Below are 11,427 nucleotides of genomic sequence, written 5' to 3'. Positions count from 1 at the left end.
TCCTTGTTTAGGACAATAAAGCAGCCCGAAGTCGGCGAGCCGCAGGTCTGCCCATGTGACCTTGGGCCCCGTTCACATCCTGCTTCTTGCTAGAAATTCCTGTGCAATTGACAGTCCCCAGTTGCATCTCTCTGCAGTTAAAGAAGGAAACCCAGCTCCCCTTCCCTCCACCCTTCAACACAGTCCCATCTAACAAGATGACCCAACTCTAGGCCCACCAGCTAGAGGCCATCTTTGAGGGATAGGTATGCAATTTGGTGACCCCCGCTCCCAAACTGCCAATTCTGTTTTGTTCCCATCGCCTTTACCCTGTGATCCTGAGAGTAGCTTTTGGTTCCTCCATCTGCTAGGATTTGGCTTTAGTTCTTTCTGGTTTTCAGATTCTAAGCCCTTTATTTCCCTCCTACACAGACATCCATCCCAATAGTGCCTGTGACTTGGCCTGGTCCCTTAGAGATGAGTATGAATTGTCTCTGAGCAGCAGCCAAGTTCCCTGATGGGACAGCACCTAGCAGGGGCTTCATGAATGCCAGCCTAGCCTTCAAGGACTTTTGAGCTCCTTCTTGCTGTCCTGAACCTTCCGGCTGGGACATTACAGTATTTCCCGACTAGTGTTTTCCTTTGTGGCTGAGGAGCTCTCCTGGTTCCACATCAGTGTGGGTGAGCAACCCCTCTAACTGCGGAACACTCACAGGTTTAGCTTCTTAAGACCTGTACTGACCTGGCTCCCCCAGCTCCTTCACGTTCCTGGACCACAGCAGAGGCTCCTGTGACGGGTGGTCTTCAGAGGTCAAGTCCTGGAGCAGAACGAGTCTGTGCGAGGCCATGTCCACTTTGCTTCCTGACAACCTCACTGTCCCTCAAATGGAGCAAAAGGAGCTTCTTCGAGGGTCCAGGGATGTCAAGGGCACAAGCCTGTCACTTATTCTCTAACACACCTTGATGGACGTGGCACCTGTGTCCTCGCCAGTAACATGCCCAGAGCCCTCTGCAGGTGTAACAACTCTTGTTTTACTGTGAACCTGTTCGCAGCCACCTCCCTCAGCAGATGACGTTCCTGGAGGGCTCCTGAATTTCCTTCGAACCCAGGACCTAGCACGAGCCCTGGCAGAAGGAACGCATTGCTATCTATGGTGGTGGTAACTCCGGTCCCAACTTAGGCTCTATGTAGTCTTGCTTAGAATTAATCGCACAAGTGTCCGAGTGAGGACTCAAAATATTTTATTGCCCACAGTGAAGCTGCTTGCCCAGAGAATCAAAGAGAGAATTTAGTATGAACTAAACTATGTCCTAAGCTACGAAGAACGCAGGCGTTTATCACAGTGATTCTACGGAACAGCTAAATGTCACTCAAGTGCCCCGCCCCCTTCATTTGGGAATGTCTTTGCAGTGGGTCACCCTGAACAGAGGATGGTTACCTCAGTAAGCGACGGAAAGCCACAGAGACAGAAAAGGGTGAAAACATGAGGCCAACCATTCAAAACCTTTTCATCTTTTTTTATTTTAAATTACAAAGGATGTTGCATACACGATGAGTCTGTATCTGACTAGAAGTGCCGAGGGGTTGGAAGGTGACAGAAAACAAAGGCAACATTGGAATCGCCTTTTCTTCTGGGAAGAAAAACTGCACAACTATTAACCAACATTTAATAGAGTAATTTTTAAACAGCTCATGCGTCAACAAGATAAAATTCTTTCTAGACAAAAGACAAGACTGAATCCAATAAAAAGTTTCATAGCTCCAGCTGGGGGGGCAGGGGAACAAAACCACAGAATATGATAGCGTTACAGATGGGACCCTAAGCAGCTAGGCGAGAGGTTGCCACACTGTGCGAACAAATGCTTTGAATTCTTGCCCTTCCGCTCTTTTGTGACTTCCTAGGCGCGGTCAGCCCTAGCATCACGGTGAACCACAAATGCTAAGTTACAGGACAAGCCCTAGGGGAAGAAGGTAGAAAAGGCAGGCAGTGGAATACAGTGTCATAAAAATGTGCTGGGGAGGCAGATACAGTACACACACACACACTTCTGTTATTTGGTTCAGAAAAAAACAGGGTGAAGGGCAAGACACAGTACTCAGTCCCACTCCCATCCACCCGGATTTAATTAGCGACACCATTGTGTTTACAGTTATGAAAGAAGGAAACCTAGTTCACCTAGAACTTGGCACACTGAAATACCCAACTCTGCTGTTCTGCACTAGGCACCAGGTAAGTCTCCAAAATGCTATTTGAAAGTAGTTTTAAGGTTCTAGTCCCTCATGACTACCTCCAAAATCTCTTTTCTGAACAAAAATGGCAATTTGGCGGAATTCAGGTCCTAGGTGCAATTTCTACAACTTCAGTTTACCGAGCATGAGGATTATGCTTCAACACATAACCCTACCTGCCTATGGAAGTGTCCAACTCTCAGTAGTACATTTCAGCATCTTTCCCCAACATGCTTATTCCTTAAAACGAAACAACCATCCCTACAGCTGACTGACGTTCACTGTTACATCCCAATGTGTTTGAAATATTAAAAAAACATGGAGTCATCTTCTCATAATGCCCTTATTAAGATTACAAAGATTACAAAAGAATCCACAAGTATTGCGGCACTGTGTGAGACATCTGTCATGACTCGGGAGGAACAAGGCCGGAGGCCCGTGCAAAGCTGTGGACACGGCCTCAGTCCCACGGGAAACGGTATTCCACAGCAGGCTTCACTAGGCGGATATTGAAACCTTTAACACTGAAAGCAATGCACTCTCAAAATTCAAGTTTCAAGATTTGGAGAGATGCTAACATTCTGTTACATAATGTACTAGAAAATACTCAAACAGAATCTCAGGAAGACTATATAAAGAAAGGGAACGTAAGTTTTTGTTAATTCCTGCTGAAGGCAACTTGAATTCGTCTCTTAGAAAGTGAACTAAATCTTAGCAGCTAAAATATTTTTAAATGTATGGAATAAAGAAAAGCACATCCATTCTTGACATTTTGGTGAATAAACTAACAGCTTTATTAATGAAGGCAAACATCAGATAATTGTATGAATATTATATATAAAAAGAAATCCAAACTAACAGCATTGTATTCCAAAAGTACTGTACTTCTGTTTCTTTTAAAGAGACTTGTCATCTGTTTATAAAACAAACAAAATGGGTACTCTTCTCCTAAAAAAGTCTGGAAAATGAAAGAGTCCATTTCAAGCTGAGGAACAGAACACACCTTTCTTTAAATGCAGACTATTGCGAAGGAGCAAATAAAGTCAAGCATCAGAAGGAAGATGTATGACAGACTCGTGAGTCAGAAAAAAGGGATGTAGTGAAATTACCGCTGCTCTTTCCCCCTCAGATTCAAAGACCATTCAAAACTGGTCTTTCATACAAATATAAAATAGCTCTGAAGAGAGGGAATTTGAAACCGTACCCATCTGAACTCCTTCATGATGTTTTTGTAATAGCTCTGATTCTCTTACCGAAAAGGTCAAAGTGAAAGATTTAGGAAGTGGAAGGGAATGAAGACATTTTGTTTTCATGTACAAGTAAGGCACAATATAAAGCCACATCATAATCTGTCATGAAGAATAGAGGAAGGGACAAGAATCATACATGGTACAGTAGAACAAGCAATCGTATGGACTGAAAAAGTGTGGCACCCAATTCAAAACTGAGACAAGATCTTAACAAGAACGACTGGACAGCATGCTTTCATATGGAGACAAACTCTATAAAGAATCCAGTGTATCTGAAACGAGGAAGAACGCTTTTTTGTGTTTGTTTTTTTGTGTTTTTAAATCATAGTAGTACTAGAGTCAAAGTTTCTATCATTGCTTTTGGAACAATGGGTTGATTTGAGGTGAATTCACAATGCCTTCACTTAAAGTAAGATTCTGGACTTCATTATGAACAATCTGGATACCATGTATGAACACAGAAAACCTTTAGAGAGCTCTTCTCTAATGATCTTCACCCAAAAATACATGCCACGATTTCAAAAACAGAACATGTACAATTGTTGGGGTTTTTACATTACCCTTATAAGATCTGTTTGTGTGATACACTAAACGGATATATTTAATGACAATAGAGGAAGCAGATTATTACTGGCATTAAAGTACAACCATTTCTAGACGGTTTAAAATGCCACAGAGTCCCCTGGTTAAAATGTAAAGCTGCACAGCTTGCCTATGTCATCTTTATGATAAAGTTAAAACAGCAAGAGGATTTAACTTTCACTCTACATTTTACTGCCAGGTTTTATTGAGATCAAGTATCGCTGCAGCATTCTGACCAGCCCAGATTTAGCAGCAAATGGCAGGAATCATATAAAATGCAATTTTTTTTAACAAAGTGCTTTTCTAAGATATACATACATATATAAATAGGTACAAAATAAAGTGTCAACATTAAAAAGCTCAACTATTTAAAAGCTTTTAACTATTTAACTTAAGTAGTACATATAAAACACTGAAATGCAAGGATATGGAATCTACTAAACAGATTCAAAGTCTTTTTTGAAATGCAAGACCAAAAAATCAAATTCTGGTTTGCAGAGAGGAAAAAAGTATCAAAAACCAGAATTTCTAACAGAGCAGCTAGAAAGGGGCAATTTTATAAACCTCATCAGCTGAATCTCTACCAGGAAGTGATTTTCACCTGATTGCAAAACTGCCATATTTTGGAATACGCTTTAATTTGCCAGACACACTCTGTCAAAACTTCATATACTCCCAAATTACAAACTTGTGCTTTGCCTTCTCCCACCTAGAAAGGAAAAGCTTTAAACAATGAACTTCTCTTCTACTCAGCCATCGATCTGAGCTTAGCATCTGTTCAGTGTGAATGCACTAACCAGGTACATTTTCATCAACACACCAGAAACCTGGTGCATCACAGTCACAATGACAAAGAAGCATGTTCACCGTTGCTCAGCTGTTGCTGTGTGTTTTAGACTCAAACCTTTATAAGCTATAGCTTCATGTGCTGTCACTTAAAAATGGGTGGGGAGAAGGGGTAAAAGAAAAAGAAATACACTATACAGACAAAACAGAATTAAAGAATAAATTCTCCGACAGGTAATGGAGAAATAGATACTTTCCCAGCAGCTAGGTCTGAAATTTTTGGTATTATTTTTTCTGGCTAGGTAGGAATTTTTTTTTTAAGTATAGTTTTTAAACTACCAGTTTTCAGAATTCAAACCACAAGATTTGAGAATCAAACAGTAAGAGAGACAGGATGAAAAGATCTTGGGGAAGGTTTATAATGCTGCCATGACACAGAAATTTCTCAAGAGGTAAAGCTTTAACACAGTTAAAACACTGACTAATGAAGCTGTTTTATGTGAGCAAAACAGAGCACCTAAAAACTAAATGTGTTAATATTTCTCAGTTCTAGAAACTATAGAAGTCACATGTAAGTCTGAAGAAGCTAGTTTGAAAATACCTGTACAAAAATATAAAAATCTATAAATTTTTTTGTTTTTAAGTTTGTGTTGATCTTTGAAAATATTACATGCACAATAATACATCAATTGGAAAAGTGGCAACTAAAGAATTAGATATTTTTAGCTTTTCTCTTTCTTTACATATATATATATACATAATACAATAAAAATAATCTGTATTTTGGTTGTTTGGTGGAAGTATACTACAATAAGCTAAATAAACTTTAAATTTTCAAGGTCAAAAACTATTTTATCAATAGCTTACTAAAATGAAATATATTAAAATTTCCTACAATAAGTGCAGAAAAAAGACAGACACCTAAATGGCCACCAACTTATCTACTATGGAAGCGAACTAGAGGAACAGCAAAATAATATTTGTATGTGTGGATGCTCCTTCTGTAGATAATTGGACCCAAACAGAAATAAAATTCACAGTTCAGTAAGATCCCTAACCCTGACCTGTCGTTCTTCTTCCCCTTTTAGTCATACATTCATACAGTATCACGTAAGCTGTGCAAAACTTTACTTAGACTGGCAGTTTGCCATATCAGTTGCATTTGTCTTTGGTACAAAAAATAAAACAATCGCAGTAATGTGCAAGTATTTGTCTTCTTCCGGTCAAGTACCGAAATAGGAGTTTTCTAGAGCCATCTTTTTTTTGTTTTTTGTTTTGTTTTTTTATACAATACACAGACTCTGTGGCATATATCTACATTTCAACATAGTCCTATATACATTCAAAAAATTTGAAAAAGAGTTGGAACAAAAAAACATTTAAACCCCATAATTTTTCCATCTATATATCTTGTTTTTCCTCATTAGGGTTTTCATCATACAAAATATTACCAGTTTTATAGTTTCCCCAAAATACAAGGCACAAAGAATATGCTTTTTTTTCTTACTTGCACAGACATTATATATATATTTATATATATATTTATATATACCATATTGAGCTCGGAAAATGAACATCTAATATGGCACATGGGCGTGAGTGCTGGGTTGTGCCATGTACAAGTGACATTAATGGTTGTGGAAAATGAGAACAAAAGGCAATAATTCTAAAAACAATCTAAACTGTTTTTAAAAATGCTTCCTCGATTTTTTGTGTGTGGTTCAGAGCATAAACCTGCTACAATATTTGGCATTTACTAATATCTTCACCCTTCCAAATGTTTTGCTTTAACAGATTTTTGAAATCTTTATCTAAATGTTTAGTTAGATGTATGAGTTTCAATTCTGATGCCAGTAGCAGTTGTAACTGTGGTTTATGCTCTGAAAATGCAATAATCAAGTATTTTGGATCATGCGTCACTTATGCTACTTAGTTCTTAAAACGATGTAACCTAATTGTAAATGTTTACATAATGCTAAACTGACATGCAAACAAAATGTAAATTTACAATGAATAACATGACAAACTCAGGCGTTTCTGACCAGTGGTCCAATGAAGCTGATTACACTTTTGACGTTGGTATCCTTAGTCCTACAAGGCCTCCGGTGGGATTGCCTTCCGCGGTCTTCTCTAACACTTGGTTCACAAATTCTGAGGTTTGCCCAGCAACTGGGAGGCCTGAGGAAAAGAATAAAAGGCTCTTAGACACAGGATGGAGAGGGCACAGATAAGACGGGGTGGCCCTCCGTGACACGGGTCCCAGCCGAGGGCTCTGCTCCTTGATACTGCAGCCCCAAAATAATTCCAACCACCACCAGATGAAAGCCCCCAATTTAAGATTAGAAGGGTCAAATCAAAAACAACCATAAAGAATGGTTAATCAACATTTTAAAGTGGGGTAGATGACAAATAATAACAGTCCAAAAGACAAAAATGCAGAACTTGCAAATATCAGACAATACATACAAAAATGAAGCTATAAAAATGGATCATACAGTGAATGACATAAAAAGGCAAAAAAAAAAAAAAGCCATATGAACAAATTCTAACTTTTTTTTTAAAGAGTAAAGGGTGTTTTTCTTTAATATATCTTCATTGATTTCAGAGAGAGGAATGGGGAGGGGGGGAGAGAGAAACATCAATGGTGAGTGAGTCATTGATCGGCTGCCTCCTGCACGCCCCCTGCTGGCGGATCGAACCCTGACCGGGAATCAAACCCAAATCTCCTGGATCCTAGCTGCTTAGCCACACCCGGTCCGGCTCTAACAGATTTTTTGATGACAGAACTAAAACCGAACATCTAACAAGAAAAAAATGAGCTAAACTCACTTACTGGAGAAAAACTGTCCAATTCCCTAACAAAGAAAATCCAATTATGTATTATATGTAAAAATCTAAGAGTGAATTCTATGGTATATGTCAGAAATTTAATTTAATTTAAAATGTTTTTTAAAACAGATGTATCTAATGTTAAGTGATTCAGAAAGATGGAGACTAAAAGGGTAGGCAAAGGGATACCAAGCAAATACAAACAGTAAGGAAGCTGCATTCATGATTGCAGTGTCAGACAAGACTTAATTCATGACGATAAAGACTATATTCCACTATGACGATCTAGCAGTAAGGAATCCTATTCAAACGTCCCAGCATCCAAAAGCAAGACCACAGAAAACACGAGAAGACACTGAAGCACATTAGTGGGGCCTTGCTCAGTGCTACATAAGGCAGATGGACACCCCTACAGAAATAAAAAGGGAAAATAAGACCTAATTAAGCACATCTGATCGACATGTATGAGAGTCTTACTATAAAAGAGAAAATATACCTTCTTTTTCAAAAGCCCACAAAACATTTAAAGTTTTAATCATATAGTAGGTAGCTAAAAAACCTCAATAAATCACAAAAAATAAAAGTTAGTAATGAAACTAGAAAATAATGATCCCTACCTTCTGGAAAATTTTAAATATCTCTCAAACAATTCTTAGGTCAAAGAGTAAATCAAACCTAAAATTTCAAAGAATTCAGAAAAAAAATATGACATGTCAGAATTTATGAAATTAATTAATTAAGCTAAAGTAGAGGTGGGAAGAAATTTCAAAGGCTTTTAATGTTATTAATGAACAAGAAAATAAAAAGAAATGAATTAAGCATTTAACTGAAGAAATTAGAAAAACTGATAAATTCAAGAGCTGGTTCTTTGGGGGATTAAATAAGACAGTATAACTAACTGACTCAAGAAATAAAGAACACAACAGATATAAAATAAAAAATGAAAATGGAACACTAGCCACTGATACAGAGGAAATTAAAAAACAAAGACAATTTTAATAAATTTGAGGGCCTGGAGGAAGGAGATAATTTTCTAGGAATATATAAATATCAGAGAGGACACAGAGGATGTATTCAAAGTTAATCACAAAAAAACCCACTGGGCCAGATAGTTTTAAAGAGTGTTCTACCAAATCTTTAAGAAAAAGAAATGCCAATGTATTTTAAACTGTTCCAGAGGGGAATCTGGGAAGATGGTTATATGACAACATAGATTTTTAATCTCAATTCCCCAGAGCAACTAAATAGCAAAACCATAAACCCATGGAAAATTAAGTGACAAAGTATCTCCATGAACCCAAAATTCAAGAAGGTGGGAAGAAACTACAAAAAGCTATAAAACCTGCATGGTATTAACAATATCAATATTTATGCAGGATGAGTCAAAAGGAAGTAATGGACCTGAGAACAAAAGAAGTCTGAAACAGCCAACAGGTGAGTCTCTGGAAGGCACAGGAAGCTGGCATGAGAACAGCTGAAACTATGGGAGACTCTGTCCAACCAAACAGGGTGAGCACAAGGAGCCCACAGGAAGATGGGAAGGGGCTGCAGCAGTCTAGCCTGTGTGAACTCAGAAACTGACCAGCCACGACCCTCTTGCAGGGCAGGAGCCAGGATTGATAATCAAAACTGAGCAATACAGGGACGATAGGGAAGAAATGGTCCAGATAAAATTGGAGGGGGGGCAGAATAAGGAATCTCAGAAAGAAAGCTGCCATGTGCACTAGTGTGACAAGGCCGGCTCTGCCACAAATTCCTCCTCTTGCCTTCACCTGTGGCCTAGTGACATTCAAAAGCATCAAAGAAATCCCCTCACACCTTTTGCTTTTGTACTCCACCTTGACCCCCATGAAAGGCACTTGCCCTGGTTTATTTCTGTCTGTCTCCTTCCCACCTGCTTGCTTGGGCCTGCTCCCTTAGTCTCCCTCCATGTGGCCTCACTGTAGCATGCACTGACTTTGTCTCTCTAGGATAAACTTAACTTTTCTTTTTGTTAATCTTTACCTGAGGATATTTTTTCCACTGATTTTTAGAGAGAGTGGAAGAGACGGAAGGAGGAAGAAAGGGATAGGGAGAGGGGAGAGAGAGAGGGGGAGACATCAATTTGAAAGACACACATTGATTGGCTGCCTCCTGCATGTGCCCTGATTAGGGCTGGGGATCGAACCTGCAACCCAGGGATGTGCCCTTGACCAGGAATTGAACCCATGACCCTTCGGTATGCGGGCCAACACTCTAACCACTGAGCAACACTGGCCAAGGCCAGGATAAACTTTTTTTTCCTGCTCCTCTCCTGTGTCCTCTCTTGTGGCTAGACATGAATGACCATCTCATGAACAAAATACAACACTTTTTTTTTTACATTAACTGAAAACGGGATTCTGTGAAGTTTGAAGTTAGAAAAGCTATCGCGAACAAAACTTTCTTTTGCAGTTCAAAATAACTAAATTTCACATACAAATAAGTAACAGAAAAGTATCAAGGTCAAAATCCCATAAAAAGTTACTGTAAGACAAAAGAAAATAAGAAGATTGCTACAAACAATAAAAGTCTGCCTAAAAGGCATAAATAGCCACAAAATGGATGAAAACCATAACCCATTATTATTATGGTTCAAAATGAACTAGAAGACATTAAAGAAAATGATATAAGATATGAAAGAACAACATAATGATAAATAAAAAAACTCAGAAGGTGACAGAATTCAGAAAAGAATTAGAAATAAAAGGAAAAATTAACTCTTAAAATTAAGGCAAAACTAAAAGGAACACAAGAACAAATAAATGTAACGGATAATGCTTTTAAGAGAAACACAGGGGACAGGGAGAAAGAATTTGAACACTAAAGGCAGGCAAAGAAGCCCAGCCAGGCGTGGCTCAGCAGCTGAGCGCCCACCTAGGATCCAGGAGATCTCGGTTTGATGCCCAGGTTGTGGGCTCGATCCCCAGTGAGGAGCGTGCAGGAGGCAGCCAATCAATGACGACTCTCTCATCATTAATGTTTCTGTCTCTCTCTCTCCCTCTCTGAAATCAATAAAGATATAAATAAATAAAATAAAGATAGGCGAAGAAGATCCAACCCACAAATAACTCATCAGTCCCTGAAGAAGAAAACCAAAGCAAGGGAACAGGCCAAATACTAAAAACACTGGAAACAGCACACTGAAAGAGCACAGTGCACATGTGAGAATAGCAACCTAAACGGCCAGTGCCAGGACACAGCCTACTAAAATTATTGGGATTTAAAGAAAAAGAAAATACCCTGTTGGCATCTAGGCAAAAACAGCAAATGACTTATAAGGGAAAAAATTAGGCAATTATTAGCTTTTCAATAGCAACTCTTAGTTCCAGAGAAAAATGGGGAAACATATTTAACATACTCAAGGACAGAAAATTTGAGTCAAGGGTTTTGTATCTAGTGAGACCGACTTTTAGATGTGAAGGGCATGCACAAACGCATCAACAAAGAAGGCCTTTACATTAAAAAATAAGAAGGCAAGAAGAATTTTTTCTTATAATATTAAATTCCTCCCTCTACCTAACAAAGACAGACAGAAAAGAACTTTGGAGAACAAGAAACAAAAGACAGAAATGCGCTGAAAGATCACAGAACGAATGCTGTTGAACAAAGGACGTGTGCTCCAGCTGAGGCAGCCCTCGCCGCTGCAGGGGCTTCATGGGCTGCATTCTGCTGTGGCGCCCTAGGGACGCCCCACATCTGTAAGGGATTTGCTCCCGCGGCTGCTAAGCTCCTGGGCGCTTGCGTTCTCAC

General features: G+C 39.0%; 1 protein-coding gene across 3 annotated transcripts in view; it reads right to left on the bottom strand.

The window, feature by feature from the left end:
* Window positions 1-1,469: 1,469 nt before the first annotated feature.
* Window positions 1,470-11,427, bottom strand: part of CREBRF (CREB3 regulatory factor) — a 44,023-nt gene continuing 34,065 nt past the window's right edge. For all 3 annotated transcript variants that reach the window (XM_016211242.2, XM_016211240.2, XM_016211241.2), the window contains exon 9: window positions 1,470-7,005. In XM_016211242.2, the coding sequence (XP_016066728.1) occupies window positions 6,890-7,005 (116 nt within the window). In that variant the 3' untranslated portion in view covers window positions 1,470-6,889. The remainder of the gene's footprint in view (window positions 7,006-11,427) is intronic.

Source organism: Miniopterus natalensis, chromosome 4 (genome assembly GCF_054644295.1).
Source record: "Miniopterus natalensis isolate mMinNat1 chromosome 4, mMinNat1.hap1, whole genome shotgun sequence".
Classification (NCBI taxonomy): Eukaryota; Metazoa; Chordata; class Mammalia; order Chiroptera; family Miniopteridae; genus Miniopterus; species Miniopterus natalensis.
Note: the sequence above shows the minus strand (reverse complement) of the source record. Positions and strands in the feature narration are given on the sequence as shown.